The sequence below is a fragment of the Monodon monoceros genome, unplaced genomic scaffold (genome assembly GCF_005190385.1).
Source record: "Monodon monoceros isolate NGI ecotype Baffin Bay Population unplaced genomic scaffold, NGI_Narwhal_1 Super_Scaffold_8, whole genome shotgun sequence".
NCBI classification, from domain to species: domain Eukaryota; kingdom Metazoa; phylum Chordata; class Mammalia; order Artiodactyla; family Monodontidae; genus Monodon; species Monodon monoceros.
This window is the reverse complement of record NW_021703785.1, coordinates 53,256,149-53,283,336: the sequence shown is the minus strand read 5'-3', so window position 1 is coordinate 53,283,336 and position 27,188 is coordinate 53,256,149. Positions and strand designations below refer to the sequence as shown.

The 27,188-nt window shown below is 40.7% G+C and overlaps 1 protein-coding gene across 2 annotated transcripts in view; it reads left to right on the top strand.

Moving 5' to 3' along the window:
- The window catches only part of TSC22D1 (TSC22 domain family member 1), a 135,712-nt gene extending 109,284 nt beyond the window's left edge, over nucleotides 1-26,428 (top strand). The window contains exons 1-3 of one of the 2 annotated variants that reach the window (XM_029210222.1): nucleotides 22,993-23,370; nucleotides 23,773-23,824; nucleotides 24,999-26,428. In XM_029210222.1, the coding sequence (XP_029066055.1) occupies nucleotides 23,246-23,370; nucleotides 23,773-23,824; nucleotides 24,999-25,256 (435 nt within the window). In that variant the 5' untranslated portion in view covers nucleotides 22,993-23,245 and the 3' untranslated portion in view covers nucleotides 25,257-26,428. Of the gene's footprint in view, nucleotides 1-22,992; nucleotides 23,371-23,772; nucleotides 23,825-24,998 lie in introns of those variants that run through there. The other variant, XM_029210219.1, reaches the window with a different exon arrangement.
- Nucleotides 26,429-27,188: the final 760 nt, after the last annotated feature.

Genomic DNA, 27,188 nt, shown 5'->3' with positions numbered 1-27,188 from the left:
CAGGGCTCGAACCCGTGTCCACTGCATTGGTAGGCGGATTCTTAACCACTGCGCCACCAGGGAAGTCCCATGAAACAGTCACAGTTTTTAAAAATTCACTTTTTCTCATTTTGAAACCTGACTCTCATGTTGGAATCAAAGCTCTCTACTCTGCCCACTCTCACCCCCCAAAGAAAAAAAAAACCCTTAGTCTGGATCCTGGCACGTTGGGGGAGTGGGTACCGCTTGGCTCTCACATGCGTGCCCCCTGCCCCCTCGTCTCCCAAGCAGTGGCCGGCGTGGCTGGGTGGGTGGGTGGAAAGAGCAGAGACAGTTACAGTGGCCCACTCCTCTGTGTGAGTGGCAGCTGCTTCCCTGTCTCCCTGTCTGGACTGCTGGCTTCTTCTGTGAGGCAGCCATTCACATGTGGGCTCTCGTAAGACACATCTGGCAGTTCTTTGGGGAACCCTTGGCATTGGAGATCTGACGTGATCTCCTCATTCCCCTGCTCCACAGTCAAATCACCTTCGTCCTCTTGCTTCTTGGTCTCCGCATCTAGTAGGCTGCTCTCCTGGGCAAAGTTCTTGCAAAACGACTCAAGCCTCGCTACCTCTGTGGTGTCCCCTAGACCCACAGAGAACCCAGGTGTCTTTGCCAAGACGGATGGCTGCCCCGATGTTTGCGGCCGCCAGCTCCGCCGTCCCTTTCCTGCATGCATTACTGTTTGCGTTCTCATTCACCCCCCGACAACTGTTTACTGTTACCTAACAACTTCCAAATCTTTCTCTCAAGCCAGATCTCTCCTAAGTTCCCAGACCACATTTCCCATAGCCTAGGGTGTCCTCTCACCATTATTTCCCGGATCCAGTTCCTCCCCATGACTTCAGTGTCATCCTGGTTAACGGCATTGCCTCCTCCCATTCATGTAACCCAGGAGCCTGGGCGTCCTCCAGCCCCCCTTAGCTCCCCGTAAGCCAGTCCTGTCTCCCAAATATCTTCTTCTTTTTTTTTTTTTAAAGATTGAGGAAGCAATTAGATTTAATTTTCTGAACAATAAAATATACAATCACTACTCACCGGTAGTCTCTTTTGCCTCAATTCAAATACCCACTCATTTCAAGTAAAGCACTCGCTTTAGGTAATGACCAGACACAGGAAATGGAAAAATCTGGATTCTAAAAGTAGTCACAAAGAGCACGATAATATTCATGGTATAAAACTCCAGAAAACCAAAGAACTGTTGGAGGGGACTGTCACCATGTACAGCAATTATTCACTGCGTATCTTTGCCCCAAGAACAGTATCTATTACGAAGACATTTCAATTCTAATTTATACTAGTTTATACTAGTTCATATTTACATTGTAAAAGTTATTCCTGGATCAAATGTGTAAAAGAAAGATGTTAAAATTTGTAAGGTTCAAAGACTATCTACAAATAAGAAAATGACTCAGAAAAAATTATAAAAATGGGCAACATAAACCAACAGCAATCATACAGAAGAGAAAAGTAAACGGTCAACAGAAGTAAGCAAGTATGTTCCGCCTCATTACTAGTAAGATATCAGCCAATTAAAACATCGTGTGAATTCCTCCCCCTTTTCTCTGTGTCCCCGCCCCTTCTTGGTTCTGGTCCTCATTATTTCCTTCCTTTTACTCCAAATCCCATCTCCTTTAGACTTGTACAGTGCGGTCAGGGTGGTCTCGCTAAGACAAATCCCGTCACATCACCTGACTGCTTACGACTCTTTTGTGGGGACCCCTGCTGCCTTCGGACCAAAGTCCAGTCTCCACCCCATGGCCTCTGAGGCCCCAGCCTGGGAGCAGCCTTTCTTTCCTTCTACTGCTTCTCTTTACACCCCACCACTGACCCTGACTTCCCTGCTCCACAGCCACGCTCAAGCACTGAGAGAGGCCGGGGGACGCGGCGTGATGCTCCGAGACCCAAGCTTTCCCTGCCTTGTCCCTGTTCATGGAGGGTCCTCATTCTCTTTGTACCTGTGGTCCAACCGGACACTTCCCCTTGCTTTTCAAGGCCCAGAGGGAGTCTTCTGCTCTCAGAAACATCCTCTGGCTTCTTTTTGCTAATCATCCTACCCACATGGTCCCAGGTATCACACACCTTCCTCTCCCCACCCCCCAAGTGCCCCTGGGTCACTGAAAGCAGAGACTATGCCTTATACATCTTGATAATTTTAGGGCCAAGCCTAAAGTTCCTGGCCTTTCGTGGGTGCTCAGTGCTGAATAAGTATGAATAACGAACAGAGGCACACCTGAAGAGCTAATGTGTAGAAAATTTTTCTTCTAGTTCGTATCCTAGCTAAGATGTGTTGTAGTGACCATTTCCTTAACAGTGGTTGGCACTGAGTTTAGATACTAAGAAGTGACCCTAATGATCACTGCGGATTTATATTTCCCACTCCACTGGCCTTGGCAGCCCACGCAGTACTTTGTTATTTTCATTATGTTGTCTTCTCACTCTTACTTGTGAATGAAGGAGAATGTAGCAGCGTCAGAGTCACGTTCTGGCAGAGAGATGGGAAGGGCATCCCAGGTGATGTCCACAAAGAGTAAAGATCCGTGGGGACTGTGATGGGAAGCTGGACGGTCTGGGCGTGATGTGCTGACAAGGCCGCTTCCTCCTACTAGTCTCGGGCTCGGCCACAAGCCTTGGGGACACAGCCTGCCTGCCTTCTTTATTTTTTTATTTTATTTTATTTTTGGCCGTTCCAGGTGGCTTGCGGGATCTTAGTTCCCCAACCAGGGATCAAACCCGGGGTCCCAGCAGTGAGAACGCCAAGTCCTAACCACTGGACCGCCAGGGAATTCCCATGCCTGCCTTCTTTATGAGTGAACATTGTTCTCTGCCGTCCACTTGGGTTCCTTTTGATCCTTCTCACAGCTCTTGAGGGCTCTCCAAGGAACTACCAGGGCTTATGAAAAAGGTATTGGAAAATCAATCTTGGGCACGTTTGCAGAGTAACGTGCCTGTCAGCAGGCTGTGTCTGTGTGCCTGCGGCAGCCCCCATCAACCCGGGACCTCTTCCCAGTGGTTGGAAAGCACCTCCTCAGACTGTGGAACTCGTTGGCACTGGGACTAGACTGGGTGCCCGTCAGCCTCTCCAGCGCCATAATCTAATACTACTAAGTGGGTGATAATACTAAGCGGGTGAGGGCCGGCTTTCACCAAGAGTTCAACATCTCTACTCAGGACAATGTCTGGAAACTCTGCAGCCAGGCTGCCGGGACCATATGCCACCTGGGGCTCTGGCTTTGGTCTCCACACAGACTCCTGGCCAGTTTCTTCATCTGTAAAATGGGCAACTTTACGTGATTACTGAGGTTCCATTGAGATTGGCAGGAGGGATCTCCCCATTACTCTTCCCGCACTAATATTCCTTAGTTTAGATCTCTGTATATGAATCTGGAGTTCCTGGTCTAGAGGACAGCATATTGAATCAGAAGATGGTTCTCTGCCCCATCCTACAGTGAATGAGATAAGCGCTCTACAAAAGAACACGATGTCTTTGAGCTTCAATTTCTAAACCTACAGATGAAGGAAATTAGAACTAGATGATCTCTAAATTAGATGATCTCTAATGAGAACTAGGTGATTTCAGCTCTAAAATTCTGAACAGACCAATTAAAGAAACCCTCGGGCCCCAGTAAAGTCACAGAGCCTGGACTCTGAGAGACCATAATATGGAAATGTGTCCCTTGATCAAAGCAGAAGGTAAACACGCAGTATCCCTAGCGCAGAGTTATCTTTTCCAATTTGTTAATGCTTACCTAAGTCTGTACTGCGCTGGAAATTCAGGAGCTGTGTAATCCTCTAGAATTTATCTTCGCCTTTGTAAAGAAAACTGTGCAGTTGACCTTCATCTTATTGTTTGAGGATCACCAAGGACCGACTCTAATGGCCCTAAGGGGTTCTGTGTGCAGAGAATAATGGTTAATCTAGTTCCCACTGGCTCTTCTTTCTCTGTTGGTTATCATTGTTGTTATCTTATGGAATTTAACGTGAAAAAATAGCTTAAAGTAACTAGTTACTTTTCAAAAGCGAAAGGAGAGTTTGAGGCATCTGTCTTGCGTAGCTGTGCAAAAGTGAAATAGAAATAGTATTCATTTCTGATAGACTTTCACGAGGTTCTTGAAATAGCAAATCATAATCAGGACGACTTGTCACTTCTTCAGATGTTTTATGTAGGCTATCATTTGGTTTCAAAATCTATGATGCCCTTTTGCCCGTGGCTTCTGATTTTCATAATCTACCATGATTTTAGCAAAAGCGGTGATTTATGAAGAAACTTGGCTTTGAGGAGCTTATTTTCACGAAGATATAAAGGAAAAGGGAGAGTGTTAACCCTTTGAATCCTGTTTACTCTTTTAGAATAGGGGCATTCTTTTGGAATTATAGTTATGTTAAATAAAGCAGAGAAACAGAGGCATGTGCAGACAAGTATGGAAGAACCAGAGATTGTTTCTAGAATTGTAAAATAATTTAAAAGTAATAGTAAATGTTTAGAGAGAAAATCTACAGAAAGATATAGGAAAAATATATTTATAGAGAGCCTTATATGCTATATATATGTGTGTGTGTATAAATAAATAAAAGGTTATATTTAAATTTGCTAGTATTTTGTTAGGATTTTTGAAATTCTCACCCTGAGCAAGTAATTTGTTAAGCCTTTTAATCCTCATGTGGGATTTAGGGAACCTGTAGTATCAATATACCTGAGTTAGTTCTCCTGCAGGTTAATTACCAACAAATTCGGCAGCTTTAAAACAAAGCAAAATTATAGTTTAAAATTCAAACTCGGGCTTCCCTGGTGGCACAGTGGTTGAGAGTCCACCTGCCGATGCAGGGGACACGGGTTCGTGCCCCGGTCTGGGAAGATCCCACATGCTGCGGAGCGGCTGGGCCCATGAGCCATGGCCGCTGAGCCTGCGCATCTGGAGCCTGTGCTCCGCAACGGGAGAGGCCACAACAGTGAGAGGCCCGCGTATCAGAAAAAAAAAAAAAAAAGTCAAACTCAATAATGCATTTCAAATGATTATAGAGCAGTTAATTAGTCTAAAGTAGACATTTTTAGGTCTTATCAATTAAAGTATTCGAGTCCTTAGATTATAACTAACTTCTTTTTTTCTATTTATTTATTTATTTATGTTTTCATTTACTTATTTATTTACGTATTTATTTTTGGCTGCTTTGGGTCCTCGCTGCTGCGCGGGCCCTCTCCAGTTGAGGCGAGCGGGGGCCACTCCTCGCTGCAGTGCATGGCTTTCTCGCTGCGGCGGCCTTTCTCGTCGCGGAGCACGGGCTCCAGGCGCGTGGGCTTCAGCAGTTGTGGCACACAGGCTTCAGTGGTTGTGGCTCGCGGGCTCTAGAGCACAGGCTCAGTAGCTGTGGCGCCCGGGCTTAGTTGTTCCACGGTATGTGGGATCCTCTTGGATCAGGGATCGAAGCCGTGTTCCCCGTATCGGCAGGCGGACCCTTAGACACTGCGCCACCAGGGAAGTCCCTATAACTTTTTTAGTAGCTTATTTTTCCTCTTTGCTTTTACTTTAAAATATTTTTAGTCAAAATAATACATGTATAGGTATCTAAAGTAGTAAATTCATAGAAACAGAAAGTAGAATGATGACTACTGGGGCTAGAGGTGGGGAAGGGGTACGGGGAATTGTTTAATAGGTATGGTTTCAGATTTGCAAGATGAAAAAGTTCTAGAGATCTGTTTCACAACAAGGTGCATATACTTAACACTACTGAACTGTACACTTAAAATGGTTAAATTGATAAATTTTAGGTTATATGTGTTTTACCACAATAGAGAATACATGTGCATTTATAAAGATCAAGTAGAATTAATAGAAAAAAAATATTAGCAGTTCCTTTTTTTTTTTTTCATCCTCTCACCTGCTACCTAGAGGCAGCCTCGTTTTTTCTTTCATTTTTTAAAAGTGTAACTCAGTGAAGTTTCTCTGTTCATTACACAGTTCTTCAGGTTTTGACAAACAAACAGTGGTTGTACCACCACCACAATCAAGAAATGAAACAGTTCCATCGCCCACAAAAACCTCCCCTCCCTTGCCCCAAGGCTCTGGCAACTTCTGACCTGTTTTTTGTGCCTATAGATTTACCTTTTCTAGAATATCACTGTAAATGGAATCATCGTTTGCAGCCTAAGTCTGGCTTCTTTCATTTAACCATAATATATCTGAGATTCATTCATGTTCTTAGATGTATCAGTAGTTCATTTCTTTTTATAGCTGAGTAGTGTTCCGTGGTATAGGTGTACCACGGTTTGTTAATCCATTCTCCAGTTGAAGGACATTGGGGTTGTTTCCAGTTTTGAGTGATTATGATAAAGCCACAAACATTTATGTACATATTTCTGTGAGAACATAAATTTCATTTCACTTAGGTTATTGACTTAGACTGGGATTATTGGGTTTTATGGAGAGTCAAACTTTATAAGCAACTGCTAAACTGTTGTGCAGAGTGGTTGTACCATTTTGCATTCCCACCATCAGTATATGAGCATTCCAGCTGTTCTGCAATCTTGTCAACAGTTGACATTTTTAGGTTTAATCTTTAAATGAAAGATTTTAGCCCCTCTAGTAGATGTGTTGCTGTATCTCATTGTGGTTTTAGTTTGCACTTCTGAAATGATTAATGATGTTTACCATTTTTCCATGTGCTATTTACCAAGCATGTATCTTCTTTGATAAAGTGTCTGTTGCCCATTTTTTGAAAAATTGGGTTGTTTGTTTTCTTGCTATTGAGTTTTAAGAGTTCTTTATATATTCTCGATATAGGTCTTTTATCAGATGTGTGACTTGCAATATTTAATCACAGTCTATAGTTTGTGTTTTCATTCTTGTAACAGTGTCTTTCAAACAACAGAAATTCTTCATTTTGATAAAGTCCAGTTTATTGATATTTTTTTTTCTCTTTTATGGATGGTGCTTTTCATGTCACATTCAAGAAGTCTTTGCCTAACCCAAGGTCTGAAGGAATTATGGTTTTGGATTTTGCATATAAGTCTGATCCATTTTAAGTCAATATTTCATATGGTGGGAGGAATGGATCAAATTGGGTTTTGTTTTCTATATTCTATCTAGCTGTTTCAAGACTATTAGTTGAAAAGATTATCTTTCTGCACTGAATCACTTTTACATCTTTGTTAAATCAATTTGCCATATATGCGTGGGACTGTTTCTTACCTCTCTATTCTGTTCCATTGCTCTACACATCTTTCCCTTTACCAATACCACACTATCTTGATGAGAGTTACTTTACAGAAAGTCTTGAGTGGGAGCCCTTCATCTCTATTCTTCTAAAATTGTTTTGCTTATTCCAGTTCTTTTACTTTTATGTATACATTTTAGAATCACCTTGTCATTTTTTAATAAGAAGTCTTGCTGGAATTTTGATTGGGATTACTTTGAATCTTTACATTAGTTGGGGGAGGGGGAATTGACATATTAGCAATATTGAGTCTTTCAATTGAACACAGTGTATCTCACCATTTATTTGGTTCTCTTGGATTTCTTTCATCAGTGTTTTATAGTTTTCAGCATATAGATTTTATACATATTTTGTTAAATTTATATCTATTTCATGTATTTTTTTTTTTTTTTTTTTTTTTTTTTTTTTTTTGCGGTACGCGGGCCTATCACTGTTGTGGCCTCTCCCGTTGCAGAGCAACAGGCTCCGGACACACAGGCTCAGCGGCCATGGCTGACGGGCCCAGCCGCTCCACGGCATGTGGGATCTTCCCCGACCGGGGCACGAACCCGTGTCCCCTACATCGGCAGGCGGACTCTCAACCACTGCGCCACCAGGGAAGCCCTATTTCATGTATTTTTATGAGATAAATGGAACTTTAAAAAAATGTCAGCTTTTGGACTTCCCTGGTGGCGCAGTAGTTAAGAATCCACCTGCCAGTGTAGGGGACATGGGTTCTATCCCTGGTCCGGGAAGATCCCACATGCCATGGAGCAGCTAAGCCTGTGCGCCACAGCTACTGAGCTTGCGCTGTAGAGCCTGTGAGCCACAACTGCTGAGCCAGTGTGCCACAACTACTGAAGCCAGCGTGCCTAGAGCCTGTGCTCCACAACAAGAGAAGCCACCGCAATAAGCCCACGCACCTCAACCAAGAGTAGCCCCCACTAGCCGCAACTAGAGAAAGCCCGCGCGCAGCAACAAAGACCCAACGCGGCCATAAATAAATAAAATTTTATGTCAGCTTTTAATCGTTCATGCCAATACGTAGGAATATAATTGATTTTTCCGACTGAACTTATATCCTGTGACCTTGATAAACATTCTTATTGTTAGTTCCTGTAGGTTTTTTTGTGCATTCTTTGGGATTTTCTGTGTAGGCAATCATATTATCTGTTAATAGGATAGTTTTATTTTTTTCTTTCTACTCTGGATGCCCTTTCTTTTGTCCCTTGCTTCCTTCCTTTCTTTTTTTTTGCCTTAATGCCTGCCTATTACTATTACCTCCAGTATATTGAACAGTATTTCTGAGAGTGGACATTCTTGCCTTTTTTCCAATCTTAGGGGGAAAGCATTCATTCTTTTGCCATTAAGTGTGATGTCAGCTGAATAGTTTTTGTATATGCCCTTTATCAGGTTGAAGAACTTCGATTCCTGTTTTGCTGAGAGTTTTTATCATGAATGGACGTTGTATTTTGTCAGATTGCTTTTTCTGCAACTATTGAGATGACCCTGTACTTTTTCTTCTTTAGTCTGTTGATATAGTGAATCACATTGACTTTCAAATGTTTACCTTGCATTCTCAGGATAAATGCCATTTGGTCCTGATGTATTTATTACTCTTATTATATATAGTTGGATTCAAGTTGCCAAAAATTTTTAAAGAACTTTTGCGTCTCTGTTCATTAGGGCTATTGGTCTGTAATTTTCTTTTTCCCTTTTTTTTTTTTTTTTTTTGTTTTAATAATGTCTGCCTGATTTTAGTATTAGGGTCATGCTGGCCTTGTAGAATGAGTTGGGAAGTATTTTCTCTTCAATTTTCTCGAAGAGAGTTTGTGTAGAATCGGAATAGTTTCTTCCTTAAATATTTAGTAGGATTCACCAGTGAAACCATCTGGGCCTGAGTTTTGGGGCTAGGAAGATTTAAATTACAAATTAATTTAAAAAATGGACTATTTTAGTTACCTATTTCTCCTTGAGTGAGTTTTGGTAGTTTGTGTTTTTCTAGGAATTTGTCCATTACATCTACGTTGTTATATTTACTGAAGTAAATTTGATATGCCATGTTTTCTTTTTACTCAGTTCAAAATACTTCCCAATTTCCCTTTTATTTGACCCCCGTGGGTTATTTAGGTATGTGTTATTTCCAAATATTTGGAGATTTTGCAGATAATTTTCTGTAATTGATTTTCTGTAATTGGTTTCTAATTTAATTCCCTTGTGCTTATAGAACGTGCTTTGTATGATTTGCACCCTTTTAAATTTATTGAGACTTGTTTTGTGGCTCAGAATAGGGCCTATCATGGTAAAAATGCCATGTGTGCTTGAAATGAATGTGTATTCTGCTGTTATTGGATGGAATGTTCTACAAAAAACAGTTAGGTCAAGTGGTTGACAGAGTTATTCCAGTATTCAGTACCCTTACTTATTTTCTGCTTACTGTCTTTCAATTACTGAGAGAGGATCGTTGAAAACTAACTTTAATTGTGGATTTTTCTAGTTCTCCTTATAATTCTATCGGTTTGTTGCTTCATATAATTTGAAGCTCTGTTATCAGGGTATAAACATTTAGGATTTTTATGACCTCATGATGAATTGACCCTTTTATTCATTATGAAATGATTTTAGCTCTGCAGTCCACTTTCTCTGAATCATACAGCCACTTCAGTGTTCTTTTGATTATTTGAACATAGAGGATCTTCTTCCATCCTCTTATTTTACCTAATTATGCCTTTATATTTCTTTTTTTAAAATAAATTTATTTGTTTGTTTATTTTTGGCTCTGTTGGGTCTTTGTTGCTGCGCCCGGGCTTTCGCTGGTTGCGGAGAGCAGGGGCTACTCTGTGTTGCAGTGCGCAGGCTTCTCACTGCGGTGGCTTCTCTTGTTGTGGAGCACAGGCTCTAGGCGCGCGGGCTTCAGTAGTTGTGGCACGTGGGCTCTAGAGCACAGTCTCAGTAGTCGTGGCACGCAGGCTTAGTTGCTCCACGGCGTGTGGGATCTTCCTGGACCAGGGCTGGAACCCGTGTCCCCCTGCATTGGCAGGCGGATTCTTAACCACTGCACCACCAGGGAAGTCCTAAAGTATTATTTCTTAAAGTCAGCAATGGTTGTGTCTTGGGTTTTTTTTTAATCTGATCTGACAATCTGTACCTTTTAATTAAGGTGCTTAATTGAGAACATTTACATTTAATGTGATTATTGCTATAGTTGGTTTGAATGACTGTCTTACTATTCACTTTTTATTTTGTTCTTTATTCCTCTTTTCTTCCGTTCTACTTCTTTTAGATTGTATTTTTTCTAATGATTCCATGATATCTTCTTTATTGGCTTATTAGCTGTAACTCTTTGTATTGTTATTTCAGTTATTACTTCAGAGTCTGTAGCATACATTTTTAACTTACCGCATCTACTTGCGAGTACAGCACTATCCTTCCCTTCTCCCCTCCTGGCCTGTGTTGTTTTTTGTCATACATTTTACTTCTACATATGATATATCCCCTCTTCACTCATATATTGTTATTAATTTTGCTTTAAATAGTCATTTATCTTTTAAAGGAGATTTAAATAGTTAAGGGAGATATCTTTTGTATTTAACTACATAGTTACCATTTCTGATGCCCTTCATTCTTTTGTGTACACCTCAACTTCCATCTGGTATCATTTTCCTTCTGCCTGAAAGACTGACTTCACAATTTCTTATAGCGCAGGTCTGCCAGTGATTGAATCCTTGTAGCTTTCGTGTGTCTGAAAAAGAATTTCATCTTCATTTTTGACAGATACTTTCACTGGGCATAGACTTATAGGTTGATAGGCTTTTCAGAGTTTCCTTTCAGCACTTGAAAGATGTTGCTGCACCGTCTTCTGTCGACCAGAAGTCTGCTCCCAATCTTATCTTTGTTTCTCTCTGTATGATCTAGTTCTTTTCTCTGGGCTGCTTTTAAGGTGATCTCTTTATCACTGGTTTTAAGCCATTTCATTATGATTCCACCTTGCTGCAATTTTCTTCACAGTTCTCTTGCTTGAAGTTTGTTTAGCTTCTTGGATCTGTGAATTTATTGTTTTTAAATAAAATTGGGAGAAAATTGCCGTTATCACTTCAAATATCCTTTCCCCTCCCTTTCCCTCTTCTCTTCTTTAGGGACTTCACTAAAGATATACTTGGTTGTTTGGAATTGCTTCAGAGTTTAATGATACTTTCTTCTTTTTTTGTTCTGTTCCTTTTTTCAGCTTTTTTTCCTCTCTGTTTTGTTTTGCGTAGTTTCTATTGCTGATATATCACTAATATTTCTCCTGCCCTGTCTAATCTGCTGTTAATCGCCTGCAGTATATCTTTCTTCTCAAATTGTATTTTTAATCCTCATAAATCTAATTTGGGTTTTCTCTATACCTTTCATACCTCTACTTAATATGCTGCTGCTTACCTCTACTTTCTTGAACAAATAAAGTATGGTTATAATAATTATTTGAGTGTCCTTGTCTACAAATTATATCGTCTTTGTCATATCTGGGTCATTTTGATTGATTGATTTTCCTCCTCATTATGAGTCATATTTCCCTGTTTATTTGTATGCCTGGTACTTTTCATTGGATGCCAGACATTGTGAATTATTGGTTGCTAGCTGCATTTTATTTAATATCCTCGAGGCTTGTTTTGGGAAAAAAATAAGTTACTTGGAAACAGTTTGATCTTTTCAAGGCTTCCTTTTAAACTGCTTTACACAAGACCAAAACACCATTCAGTCTAGAACTAACTTTTCCTCATGACTTTCCTCCTTGAATATCTGGTGCCCTGCGTTTACAAGGTTTTTGTTTTTTTTTTTTTAACCCAGGCTGGTGGTAAGACCAACTATTCCCAGCCCTGTGTGATTTCCAAAAATTGTTCTTCCTGCTTCTTTCGGGTGGCTCTTTCCCCAGCCTTGGGTAGTCTCCTCACGTGTGCTGCTAGGTACTCCACGGAAGCCTGGGAGGAGAGGAGCACAGTCCCTGCAGGTCCCACCCTCTCTCTTTTTTTTTCTTTTTTCAAACAGAAAGTCACAAAAATTATAGTGATTCTCATCAGTTCACTCAGTCCCATGTAATTAATTTTTTTTTCATCTTGATCTTTTGTTAGCACTTTTATGAATTCATCAGTTTTCCATTAGAGTTCTGAAAACGCTTATTCATTCAGTTCAGCCGTATAGTCAGTTACCAGAAACCTGTACTTGTCAGAGTCGTTTCCATGAATTCCTTGAAGATGAAACCCTTTTATAGGAACATTTTGGCAAAAGCATCAGGGTACACCCAGAACTGTCTGTAGATGACGAAAGACTTAAAAATGACCACGGTTAAAGATTGATGAAAGTTCATAATAATGCAGTTGACAAGGAAATTTAGTTATTTCTGAGATATACATTTTAAAATAATAACTAGAATTATGACTTATAACATTATACCAGAACATATAAGATTTTTAGGAATTTCATGTAATGTCTGAAACATTTATATTAACATATTTCCATACAAATAACCCAAAGAAAGTTTAGTATTAGTTATTTTGTTTTAATTTTTGCATTTTATTTATTTTTTTATACAGCAGGTTCTTATTAGTCATCCATTTTGTACACATCAGTGTATACATGTCAATCCCAGTCACCCAGTTTATCACACCACCATCCCCACCCCCGCCTGTGGCTTTCCCCCCTTGGTGTCCATACGTTTGTTCTCCACATCTGTGTCTCAACTTCTGCCCTGCAAACCGGTTCATCTGTACCATTTTTCTAGGTTCCACATACATGCTTAATATACGATATTTGTTTTTCTCTTTCTGACTGACTTCACTCTGTAGGAGAGTCTCTAGATCCATCCATGTCTCAACAAATGAGGCAATTTCTTTCCTTTTTATGGCTGAGTAATATTCCATTGTATATAGGTACCACATCTTCTTTATCCATTCGTCTGTCGATGGGCATTTAGGTTGCTTCCATGACCTGGCTATTGTAAATAGTGCTTCAATGAACATTGGGGTGCATGTGTCTTTTTGAATTATGGTTTTCTCTGGGTATATGCCCAGTAGTGGGATTGCTGGGTCATATGATAGTTCTATTTTTAGTTTTTTAAGGAACCTCCATACTGTTCTCCATAGTGGCTGTATCAATTTACATTCCCACCAACAGTGCAAGAGGGTTCCCTTTTCTCCACACTCTCTCCAGCATTTGTTGTTTGTAGATTTTCTGATGATGCCCATTCTAACTGGTGTGAGGTGATACCTCATTGTAGTTTTGATTTGCATTTCTCTAATGATTAATGATGTTGAGCATTCTTTCATGTGTTTGTTGGCAATCTGTATGTCTCCTTTGGAGAAATGTCTATTTAGGTCTTCTGCCCATTTTTGGATTGGGTTGTTTGTTTCTTTAATATTGAGCTGCATGAGCTGTTTATATATTTTGGAGATTAATCCTTTGTCCATTGATTCATTTGCAAATATTTTCCCCCATTCTGAGGGTTGTCTTTTGGTCTTGTTTATGGTTTCCTTTGCTGTGCAAAAGCTTTGAAGTTTCATTAGGTCCCATTTGTTTATTTTTGTTTTCATTTCCATTACTCTAGGAGGTGGGTCAAAAAAGATCTTGCTGTGATTTATATCAAAGAGTATTCTTCCTATGTTTTCCTCTAAGAGTTTTATAGTGTCCGGTCTTACATTTAGGTCTCTAATCCATTTTGGGTTTATTTTTGTGTATGGTGTTACGGAGTGTTCTAATTTCATTCTTTTACATGTAGCTGTCCAGTTTTCCCAGCACCATTTATTGAAGAGACTGTCTTTTCTCCATTGGTTATCCTTGCCTCCTCTGTCATAGATTAGTTGACCATAGGTGCGTGGGTATATCCTGGGCTTTCTATCTTTTTCCATTGATCTATGTGTCTGTTTTTGTGCCAGTACCATATTGTCTTGATTACTGTAGCTTTGTATAATAGCCTGAAGTCAGAGAGTCTGATTCCTCCAGCTACATGTTTTTCCCTCAAGATTGCTCTGGCTATTCGGGGTCTTTTGTGTCTCCATACAAATTTTAAGATTTTTTGTTCTAGTTCTGTAAAAAATGCCAATGGTGGTTTAATAGGGATTGCATTGAATCTGTAGATTTCTTTGGGTAGTATAGTCATTTTCACAATGTTGATTCTTCCAATCCAAGAATATGGTATATCTCTCCATCTGTTGGTATCATCTTTAATTTCTTTCATCAGTGTCTTATAGTTTTCTGCATACAGGTCTTTTGTCTCCCTAGGTAGGTTTATTCCTAGGTATTTTATTCTTTTTGTTGCAGTAGTAAATGGGAGTGTTTCCTTAATTTCTCTTTCAGATTTTCCATCATTAGTGTATAGGAATGCCAGAGATTTCTGTGCATTGATTTTGTATCCTGAAACTTAACTAAATTCATTGATCAGCTCTAGTAGTTTTCTGGTGGCATTTTAAGGATTCTCTATGTATAGTATCATGTCATCTGCAAGCAGTGACAGCTTTACTTCTTCTTTTCCAATTTGTATTCCTTTATTTCTTTTTCTTCTCTGATTGCCGTGGCTAGGACTTCCAAAACTATGTTGAATAATAGTGGTGAGAGTGGACATCCTTGTCTTGTTTCTGATCTTAGAGGAAATGCTTTCAGTTTTTCACCATTGAGAATGATGTTTGTTGTGGGTTTGTCGTATATGGCCTTTATTATGTTGAGGGAGGTTCCCTCTATGCCCACTTTCTAGAGAGTTTTTATCATAAATGGATGTTGAATTTTGTTGAAATTTCTTCTGCATCTATTGAGATGATCATATGGTTTTTCTTCTTCAGTTTGTTAATATGGTGTATCACATTGATTGATTTGCATATATTGAAGAATCCTTGCATCCCTGGGATAAATCCCCCTTGATGATGGTGTATGATCCTTTTAATGTGTTGTTGGATTCTGTTTGCTAGTATTTTGTTGAGGATTTTTGCATCTATATTCATCAGTGATATTGGTCTGTAATTTTCTTTTTTTGGAGTATCTTTGTCTGGTTTTGGTATCAGGGTGATGGTGGCCTAATAGAGTGAGTTTGGGAGCGTTCCTTCCTCTGCAATTTTTTGGAAGAGTTTGAGAAGCATGGGTGTTAGCTCTTCTCTAAATGTTTGATAGAATTCACCTGTGAAGCCATCTGGTCCTGGACTTTTGTTTGTTGGAAGATTTTTTATCACAATTTCAATTTCATTACTTGTGATTGGCCTGTTCATATTTTCTATTTCTTCCTGGTTCAGTCTTGGAAGGTTATACCTTTCTAAGAATTTGTCCATTTCTTCCAGGTTTTCCATTTTATTGGCATAGAGTTGCTTGTAGTAGTCTCTTAGGATGCTTTGTATTTCTGAGGTGTCTGTTGTAACTTCTCCTTTTTCATTTCTAATTTTATTGATTTGAGTCCTCTCCCTCTTTTTCTTGATGAGTCTGGCTAATGGTTTATCAATTTTGCTTATCTTCTCAAAGAACCAGCTTTTAGTTTTATTGATCTTTGCTATTGTTTTCTTTGTTTCTATTTCATTTATTTGTGCTCTGATCTTTATGATTTCTTTCCTTCTGCTAACTTTGGGTTTTGTTTGTTCTTTCTCTAGTTCCTTTAGCTGTAAGGTTAGATTGTTTATTTGAGATTTTTCTTGTTTCTTGAGGTAGGCTTGTATAGCTATAAACTTCCTTCTTAGAACTGCTTTTGCTGCCTCCTATAGGTTTTGGATCATCGTGTTTTCATTGTCATTTGTCTCTAGATATTTTTTGATTTCCTCTCTGATTTCTTCAGTGATCTCTTGGTTATTTAGTAACATATTGTTTAGCCTCCATGTGTTTTTGTTTTTTACGTTTTTTTCCCTGTAATTGATTTCTAATCACATAGCGTTGTGGTAAGAAAAGATGCTTGATATGATTTCAATTGTCTTAAATTTACTGAGGCTTGATTTATAACCCAAGATGTGATCTACCCTGGAGAATGTTCTGTGCGCACTTCACAAGAAAGTGTAATCTGCTGTGTTTGGATGGAATGTCCTATAAATATCAATTAAATCTATCTGGTCTATTGTGTCATTTAAAGCTTCTGTTTCCTTATTTATTTTCATTTTGGATGATCTGTCCATTGGTGTAAGTGAGGTGTTAAAGTCCCCCACTATTATTGTGTTACTGTCGATTTTCTCTTTTATAGCTGTTAGCAGTTACCTTATGAATTGAGGTGCTCCTATGTTGGGTGCATATATATTTATAATCGTTATATCTTCTTCTTGGATTGATCCATTGATCATTATGTAGTGTCCTTCCTTGTCTCTTGTAACATTCTTTATTTTAAAGTCTATTTTATCTGATATGAGTATTGCTACTCCAGCTTTCTTTTGATTTCCATTTGCATGGAATATCTTTTTCCATACCCTCACTTTCAGTCTGTATGTGTCCCTAGGTCTGAAGTGGGTCTCTTGTAGACAGCATATATGTGGGTCTTGTTTTTGTAGCCATTCAGCAAGCCTGTTTCTCTTAGTTGGAGCGTTTAATCCATTCACATTTAAGGTAATTATCGATATGTATGTTCCTATGACCATTTTCTTAATTGTTTTGGGTTTGTTTTTGTAGGTCCTTTTCTTCTCTTGTGTTTCCCACTTAGAGAAGTTCCTTTAGCATTTGTTGTAGAGCTGGTTTGGTGGTGCTGAATTCTCTTAGCTTTTCCTTGTCTGTAAAGCTTTTGATTTCTGTGTCGAATCTGAATGAGATCCTTCTCGGGTAGAGTAATCTTGGTTGTAGGTTCTTCCCTTTCATCACTTTAAGTATATCATGTCACTCCCTTCTGGCTTGTAGAGTTTCTGCTGAGAAATCAGCTATTAACCTTATGGGAGTTCCCTTGTATATTGTTGTTTTTCCCTTGCTGCTTTCAATAATGTTTCTTTGTCTTTAATTTTTGGCAATTCGATTACTGTGTGTCTCGGCGTGTTTCTCCTTGGGTTTATCCTGTATGGGACTCGCTGCACTTCCTGGACTTGGGTGGCTATTTCCTTTCCTAGGTTTGGGAAGTTTTCGACTCTAATCTCTTCAGATATTTTCTCTGGTCCTTTCTCTCTCTCTTCTCCTTCTGAGGCCCCTATAATGCGAATGTTGTTGCGTTTAATGTTGTCCCAGAGGTCTCTTAGGCTGTCTTCATTTCTTTTCATTCTTTTTTCTTTATTCTGTTCCACAGCAGTGAATTCCACTATTCTGTCTTCCAGGTCACTTATCCGATATTCTGCCTCAGTTATTCTGCTATTGATTCCTTCTAGTGTAGTTTTCATTTCAGTTATTGTATTGTTAATCTCTGTTTGTTCTTTAATACTTCTAGGTCTTTGTTAAACATTTCTTACATCTTCTTGACCTTTGCCTCCATTCTTTTTCGGAGGTCCTGGATCATCTTCACTATCATTATTCTGAATTCTTTTTCTGGAAGGTTGCCTATCTCCACTTCATTTAGTTGTTTTCCTGGAGTTTTATCTTGTCCTTCATCTGGTACATAGCCCTCTGCCTTTTCATCTTGTCTATCTTTCTGTGAATGTGGTTTTTGGTCCACAGGCTGCAGGATTGTAGTTCTTCTTGCTTCTGCTGTCTGTCCTCTCCATCCTCTCTCTTTTACTTTAAAAAATTGTACGTACCTAAAGATAGAGTGAATAGAAAAAAATATATTAGCAGTTTCCTTTTTTCCAGTCTCCCAGTCTATTCCCGAGGCAGCCACTTTTAATTTTTTTGCTTTCTCATATTTACCACAGATGTCCATGTCATATTGATATAGTTATTCTTGCTTTTTCGATTGTAGATATTTTATAATCAAGCCGTGGTAGATAAGGATTTAGCATTTATTATTTATTTTGCGATACACGGGCCTCTCACTGTTGTGGCCTTTCCCGTTGCGGAGCACAGGCTCTGGACGCGCAGGCTCAACGGCCATGGCTCACGGGCCCAGCCGCTCCGCGGCATGTGGGATCTTCCCGGACCAGGGCACGAACCCATGTCCCCTGCATCGGCAGGTGGACTCTCAACCATTGCACCGCCAGGGAAGCCCAGGATTTAGCATTTTTAAACCATTCTTACCACAGTTTTTTTCTTCCTTCCACACATTTCTTCTTCCCACCAGCTTCCCAATAAAGTTAATTTAACTTTTTAAAGTTAAATAAGTAAAAAGTGTTAAGAACGAATATAGTCATGTAAATTTTATTTATGAGCGTAACTTTTTCTTTCCTTCTTTTTTTGTTTTCTGTAAAACTGTCTTTGAACTTATCTAGTTGCTCCATTAGATCTGTCCCATACCTGGCTGTACCACCCCCCGCCCCTGCAAATGCTCAAATGTGTTAGATCCTGTCTCTGTTTATCCCCACCAAAGTGCTGCCTCCCAAGGGCTCCCGCTTCCCACATGGTTACATACCTGTTGCTGCTAAGGCTTGCTTATTAGCACCTGTCATCCCCAGATTTCCTTCCCCCATCATCCTGCTTTTTTTTTTTTTTGGCTGTGCTGCACAGCATGCGGGATCTTAATTCCACAACCAGGGATGGAACCTGTGCCCCATGTAGTGGAAGCATGGAATCCTAACGACTAGACCACCAGGGAATTCCCCCCATCATCCTGTTAATTCCCTTCCTTCTCTCCAGCATTTGAGTCCCTGGTTCATGTTTCCCTTCTTCTTTTTTTTTTTTTTTTCTTTTGGAATATACAATATTTCTTATATTTTTTAAATTTTATTTTATTGTGGTAAGAAGACTTAACCTGAGACCCACCCTCTAAAAGTTTAACAAGTACCAACACAGTATTGTTGACTTCAGGTTCAAGGTTGTACAGACGATCTCTAGAACTTATTCATCTTGCTGTAAACCCTTTTCCTTGATTTGCTCCTCAATACTGGTGTCTGAAATGTCTGAAAATGTTCTTATTCTACATTTACATGTAAATGATTTGGCCAAGTGAAAAACCTTTCTCTCCTAGAATTTTGTAGACATTTTCTCCATTGTTTCCTGGCAGCCAGCAGATTCTGATACTAGTACCCGTGTTTGTACCTTGTTTTTTTCTGCTTGGACGCTCTTAGGATCTTCTCTGTCCTGAGTGATCTTTAGTCTTGTGATGATGTGCTTTGGGGTAAGGCTCTCTTCACTGATTGTGGTAGCCGTCTGGTCATCTGATTTAATCTGGAGACTTGTGCCCTTCCGTTCTGGAAAAATTCTTAAATTATTTCTTGGATAATTTTCTTCCCTCTGTTCTCTATTTTGGGAGTTCATGCTATTTTGATGTCGGACCTCCTAGATTGATCCTTTTAAGTCTCTTGTATCTCACAATTCCATCTCTTTTCTGCTCTACTTTTGGGAAGATTTTCTGAACTTTATCTTCCACCTTTTCTTTGGAAATCAAGGAAATTTAAAATATGGTTGAGTTTTTCTGTTTGGATTTCTTTGGCATTCTTTCTTGTTCCAACAGTGTGTGGGACCCAAACACTAAAACATTATTTGTTGCTTATCTGCAACTCAGCTTTAACTGGGAGTCCTGAAGTTTCATTTGCCAACCCTGGTAACCCTCATCCCAGCGCCTAGTAAGAGTAAACCAGGAAAGGGGGTCCCTAGGCAGCAGTGATTTGGTCAGGCTCACAGTGATGTGCTTTAGCCTCTTCCCTGGCAGTCACTTTAGATTTGCAAGGAGTTTGGATGGAGGGAGAAACAGGTTATCCTATTTGAGTGGTGGATCCCCAACTGTACCTATATTGGCCAAGACAGATCAAGTTTGGAAGAAAAGCACATGTTACTGAACCAGCATACATGCTACCAATATGCAGAAGTGATTGAATTGGAGTCCAGGTAAAAAGGCTCTTAGGCAAAACAGAACAGAATAGAACAACAAAATCAACCTCAAAGAACCACCCTGATCTCAAATGTCCAGGCTTTTTCCTGTATTCCGGATTCCCCAGCAGAGTGAGACCTCCTGATCTCTGCCCAGTGCCTGAAGGTGACCAGTATTATCCATGCCTTTAAGGGTCTCTCCTAGAGGCATGGGAGTATTTATCCTGTCCTATCAGCTGGTCTTGGTTAAGCTCAGGGCACTAGACTCACAGATGTTCTGTTTTGGAAATGGAAGAAACTTTTGTAATGGCTAGAAAGTTAATTTTAGCTATTTGGGCCTCAGACGTTTCTGACCCATGGGTTTTCCTCTATAGAGACTTCCTCCAATTTCTTTACCTTCTTTTTGAAATTACGTCTTTTCAGTTTTCATATAAAAATCCATCTTAAAGGAATCTAGCCCATTTATGTGAAAGATAGGAAGAGAAATAGATTTCTAATCATATTTTTGCTTCTATATCTTTTAGCGCAGCAAATTCTCCAGAAATAGATTACAAGCATTCAAGGATATATGTAAAAGGATGTTCCCTGCAAGTGTATCTAAAATAGCAAAGTATTGATGATGACCATAGCGTCCTGCTGTAGAGATACGGTGTAAACAGACTGTGGCTCGGATATCGGCTTCTATAGGCTAATGCTTGGATGATCAGTTGAAATGAATGAAATGAAAACATAACCAACTTGTATCTTTGTTTTCAAGAATCTGGAGCACAGGAAAAAGCCTGGACATTTGAGACTGGGGTGGCTCTTTGCTATTGATTTTATTTTTCTATTCTGTTCTGTTTTGCCTAAGAGCCTTTTTACCTGGATTCCAGTTCAATCACTTCTGCATATTGGTAGCACGTATGCTAATTCAGCAACATGTGCTTTTCTTCCAATAAATAAAATCCAGTTAATTTAGTAATCTTCTTAAACTTCAGTGGGAATTTAAAATTCATTTCTTTATATGACCTTAGAGTTTTGTTTTTGTAAGCTCTTAATTGCAGCTTAAGCGATGCTTTAATTTTTCCTGTGCAGTTGGCATTCCGTTTAAACATATAAATGACTTAATCACATAGACAGTTTTAGTGATCACTGTAACTTTCAAAATATAGAAACTACCGTGTAGTAAGTAATAGTTGTGCCTAGCATTCATAGACATGGAGACCACGTGTCTGCTTCCCAAATTATGATTTTTGAGGTTCCATTTACTCTGTTTCCTTTTACTAAAAATGGGTGCCTTTCCAAAATTTGTATCATGAGATAATATATATTTAACTTTTGTAAATTATAAATATGTCAACACATATTTGAATATCACTTGTTATTCAAAAGCAAAGCCTTAAAATTTAGAGAGTAAAAAAAGGATGATACTGCCTTGGTTTTTTTAACCCAACAGAGAATTGCCCTTTCATCAGCTACCACATTCACCAGATTTGGTTCCTAATGACTTCAGACAATTTCTAAAGCCAAATGCACTCTGCCAACATTGGGTCACCTTCAAAGAATGTCTAAGAGGCTCCACTGGCAACTAAAATTTCCTAAATTAAAGGATGCTGCTTGAGGGAGAATGCTTGGTTGAAAGAAAAGACTCCGCGTGTGTGTGTTTGTATATGTGTGTAAATCGAATATGTACATATACATGTTCTATGGTCAGATTTTATGTTGGAATTATTTGTGATGATACAACTTGTTTATGGATTAGTCTTTAGTATTTGTAGTTTTTTTGTTTTCTGTTTTTATAGGATTATACCATTAGAGGGCAGTATTGTAGAGGTTTAAATGTACCTTCTTAAATGTATTGAATTGCAAAGTGTTTATAACCTGTAATAATCAAGTGAATTTAAGGCCTTAGACTTATAGTATATTAAACTGCAACCTCAATTGATACATCCTTGCAAATATTTTAAATTAATAGAAGAAATTATGTAACGGGTTAAGCTATTTTACACCCAGATCTCTTAATTTTAGTTTAGAGAAGGGAATTATTTGGTCAGTGTGGCCATCAGGGTGACATATATACCTACAGTATTTCAGTTCCTCTGATGTAAGAAGGCTCAAAGGATTGAGGCTTATAGGAATTGCACTTAACATCCAAAAACTTGCCTTATGGACTTAGTGAAAATAGATCCATGTGAGTAGGATTCAACCTGTGGATTGATTTTTTTGTTTTTTTCCTAGCTATAAATGGAAGAAGGAGGTGTAATTTTAAGGTTTATGGCTCTAGGGACATTTTGAGATCTACCTGATTACATTTGGTGGTTTCCTTTTGGCCTCAATTTGTATATGCCTAGCAAAGAATATGTACTGTTTTTTGTTTCTACACGTAATTGATAAATTCATGGAAAGGTAGTCTCTCAAAAAGGAAATGTGATTTTTTTCCCTCTAAAATCCACTAAGGAAAAAAAAAAGTATTATTACAGTATGGTGTTATCCTTATAAATAAAACTGCCTATAAAATCCTCCAGTTACTGCTGCCTGTAAGAACGAGATAATTGAAATCGAGACACTCGGGCTCCTGCAAGTCTTTAGTGGTGGGACTGGGCATGCTCAGTAGCTCAGACGGGTCTGGTTGCAAATAAGCAGCTTTCGCCGTTCGGCAGCCACGGGAACAGGCAGCTCCAGAGACGGGGTCTGGCTCCCTTAAACGTAAGCACGTGCGGGTTCCCAATCGTATTTTTCGGAGCCCCTCGGCGTTTTCTGCCGGAGCACTGCTCCATCTTTCCTTGATCACGTAGGCTTTGGCGGCCCGCACCCCGGCCCCTCAGACTGCGGCCTGGGCCAGCCCACCCGAGGAGCGGATCTCCGGGCTGGGGGCGGGGTGGGGGTGGTGAGGAGGGCGGGGAAGAGAGGAGGAGGGCGGGGAAGGGAGAAGGGGGCGGTTCCAGCGGCGTGCTGGCCAATTGGCGCGGCTCTTCCCTGCATATATTTTGCACGGAGACTGGGAGTCCTAGTCTAGAGCCTGGTGGAGCCCGGCTGCCGACGTGGGAGCTTTCTCCGCACGGTAGTGGGATCTACATCTTCCCGGAATCGCCAAGCCCCAGAAGCTGGGTTTCTTTCAATTAGGGCTGCTGTTTTCTATTTCTCCCTGAGCTACATAAAGCTAGAAGATTTTTATCTAGCTCAAACAAGGCTGCTCGTATTCCCTCTTTTTTTTTTTTTTTTTTTCTGCGAGGGTGTTTTTGGCTGCAATTGCATGAAATCCCAATGGTGTAGACCAGTGGCGATGGATCTAGGAGTTTACCAACTGAGACATTTTTCAATTTCTTTCTTGTCATCCTTGCTCGGGACTGAAAACGCCTCTGTGAGACTTGACAATAGGTAAATGTCGGCCGGGATAGTTTTTTTAAATTTACTCGTGAGATACTTGTAATAATGCAGGTGAAAGATAGCCTGGCGAATTCCTTTGTCCATTGCTGAGAGGCTACGGTGACATGGATGTTGCTTTTTGAAATGTTCAGAATAGCCTTCTTTTTGCAGGTCTGGCCAGAGAACAGGCTTGTACCACATTATGTAATTTAGCCTTTGTGGCTCACTAAAATTGGGAAATGTCTGGATATTCATTAGTAAAAGAGTGGCTGGTGTGCTCTGGAGGGTGATATATTACATAGCATTAAAGAATATTGAAAAAATGATGCTAGTAACATCACGGAATTGGGAAATCCTTTTTGTCTTGGATGTTTAAGATAGATTCCATTGATCGATTTTTTTTTTCCTTTTCAGCTCTTCTGGTGCAAGTGTGGTAGCTATTGACAACAAAATCGAGCAAGCTATGGTATGTACTGATTAAGAATCGTTTGTACTAAATGTGGGCACAGTACAAAAAGCGAGGTGTCTTGGGATGGAACAGGCGCATCCATAGTTAAACTGATGATTGCTCTCCATACATTTAGAAATGCCGGCACTGTCTCCATTCTGCTAGCATGAAGCCACATACCACAGCTGCTAAGGAGAGAGGGGCCCTGAGGGTATTCGATGTTCCTTCCAGGACCGATTTCACACAGCCGTCGGGATTTTGGCGGAGGTCCCCCTTTTTGCTGGGGAATTGCTAGGAAAGCGCTGGCCCGGCGTGTCCTCAGGTCGTGGGCTCATCTCTAGTGATGTGGCTTTACTAGGAATCCTAAGGTTTACCGGGGAGCCGGGAGGGGGGAGGGCCACAGAAGTGGGGATCTCCGGAAGGGGCCTCCTACACCGGGTCCAAACGGATCCCCAGTGATGGAGGCTACTGCACAATGAAAGAGAACCGGAGAAAAGTTTCGCCTTCTCAGCCTGCGCCTGGTTTTCTCCTATTTTTTATTTCCGCCTTGGCCGTTCTTTGTTATTGGAGCAGCGCCTGTGGCTCTTCTCACGGGATTCTCTGCCCACTGTTGCTAGGCAAACTCCGAACCTTTAATTCGGAGCTATAAATAACTCGAGCGCCCATTGGCTGCAACGGCTGCCCAGGTTTCTGTGATGTCAGCTTAATCACGAAAGAGGGGGGTATGGGGGGAGGGAGGAAAATGCGGCAACACGCTCTGTAGGAACTGGCTGCAGCCGGTGCTGAGGGAGGCGGTCTGGCGGGCGGAGGGAGGGACTTGGGGGCGGGGACGCGGCTACCGTTGCTCCGGGGCTGGACATCCCTGGGCCGGGCTTTTTGCACGGAGCCCCAAAGCCCCAGTGCATTTTGCCATCTCGAATAGGAAACTTGAGCGTAGGCATTCCTGGCCAATGGCTGCAAGGAAGGCAAAGGCTTTAAAAAGGCTTGATGACTTAGACGTTAAAGTGAAGTATTGTACAGTTGTGGTTGTATTCCGTAGATTTCCCCTAGGGCCTGTTAAATGAGCTCTAAAGGCTGGATATGTAAATGGTTAGGGAGAGCCCCGCAAAATGATGCTTTAGAAATTCAGACTCCGGGGAACAGTAAAGAGAAAGTTAAACCTTTTTTTTCCTCTTCTCTCTCTCCCTTTCAGGATCTGGTGAAAAGCCATTTGATGTATGCGGTTAGAGAGGAAGTGGAGGTCCTCAAAGAGCAAATCAAAGAACTAATAGAGAAAAATTCCCAGCTGGAGCAGGAGAACAATCTGCTGAAGACACTGGCCAGTCCCGAGCAGCTTGCCCAGTTCCAGGCTCAGCTGCAGACTGGCTCCCCCGCTGCCAACACACAGCCACAGGGGACCACACAGCCCCCAGCCCAGGCAGCGTCCCAGGGTTCAGGACCAACCGCGTAGCCTCCTGTGCCTCCGCGGAACTGGCTGCTGCTGTCTGAACTGAACCGACCGGAGAAGATGGACTGGGGGGCATCCGCGTCCACCGTCACCCATTTCATTGCTCGCTGCAAAAGAGACGTGAGACTGACATATGCCATTATCTCTTTTTTCCAGTGTTAAACACTCATATGCTTTCGGCTTGAAGAAATTTCTTAAGTTGGGTGAATTAAAGGTTAATGAGAGAATTAGCATGGATATACTGGGACCTCATGCAGCTTGGCAGATCCGTGAGAAATGGTTTCATTCATGCTGAGGAGCTGTGTGCCTTTCCATCCCTCCCCTGCTCCCCACCCCCACTTACAAGAGTTCTTCCTGCTTGCACGTGGTGTACTCCATGGGGTTCCGAAGCAGTGCAGCACCACTGGACTTTCCTTTCTCTCCTCTCCACCCCCCCAGGAACTGGAAGGGGAGGTGAAAGTCAAGAGTGAAGCTTAGTCTCACCTCAGATGAGGAGAAACATAGTTCATTGTACAAATGACGACTGTCACCAACATTCATCAAAACCAATAGTACTGTGCCTCTTTCCAAAACAGTGGATGACACAAAACTATTAGCGTGACTGAACGGTGACAGGTAGCTGGGATCTAGGCTATCTTACCCTGAAGGTTGTTTTGCTTATTGTATATTTGTGTATGTAGTGTAACTTTTGTACAATAGAGGACTGTACTATTTAGGTTGTACAGATTGCAATTTAGATGTCTCATTGGCTGTCTGAAGAGGTGTGGGTTGTCTTTTATATAGAGATCTACGTAAAAAATAATACATGAAGAAAAACACACCTACCTAAAGAGATTTTAAGAATTTGGCACAGTTGGCCACTTTGTGTAATCTGAAATCTTCTAGCTGCTGAATATCTTGAAGTCAGCCCCGGTTCACCGAAGTCTTTCGATTGAGCTGGTTGAATACTTGGAAATGTGATCAGTTCTAGCTAATGAAATGGATTTCCCAGTAGGGGTTTCTGCATATTACCTGTATAGTAGTTACCTGCATATGTTTCTGTGCATGTTCTCTACACAGTTGTAAGGTGTCACTGTATTTAACTGTTGCACTTGTCAACTTTCAATAAAGCATATAAAATGTTGATAAACCAGTGTTTCCATGTTATAGTGTTAACGTAATCGCAGTCATTTCCACAACTATTTCCAGATAAAGTTAAAACAATTCGACTAGTAAAATCCTGAAGGGGGATGGAGGGGTTGGGCAAAGTAGTGGTGCTAGTGGTTTGACTGGAGGAGTAAAACGAATCAGACGTTGCGTTCTGTCAGGCAGTAAGGGAAGAGACGTAACGAAAGAGGCAAGAGCTTAGCTCTTCAGACTAGTTGTGTGACCCAGTCAAGTGGCTTCCCCCACTCAGGGCTAATGTGGGGTATTGTTGAAAGAGAGAATCTCTGAGTTCCTCTGTGGCTTTAGAATTCTAGGAGCCTGTGGAAGTTTTAATCTCTCAATGTTTACCAGCTTAGGGGAATGAACCTTACTCTGTGTATAATCCCAGCAAGCAGCTCTAGGATCAGAAGATGGGAGTTAGAGAAGCTGATTTCCACTTTAAGAACTCTGTCACCCTAAGTTGGGGTGTCTTTCCTAGTGTGGATTGAGTTCCCAGCTCCTGGGAATTTCCAAGCAAAAGATAGGATAATTCCAGAGGTTTCCTCTTCTGGGTTTGAGGAAGGAAGGACCAGATAAGGGAGTCCCTCCCAGTTGATTCCTTAAGACTATAAAATAGGTCAAGATTCAAAACACGAAGGAATCCTAAAGCAAATTGGCCCCTGAGAAGTGAGCCTGAGGGGTCCCACTCTGCTGCAGGAGCCCTGCCAGTGAGACGGCGAAAGGTGGATTTTCAGCTCTGCAATCTGCCCCTCCACCCAGTGGGAGTCAGGTATTCCCCAGCTCTAAGGC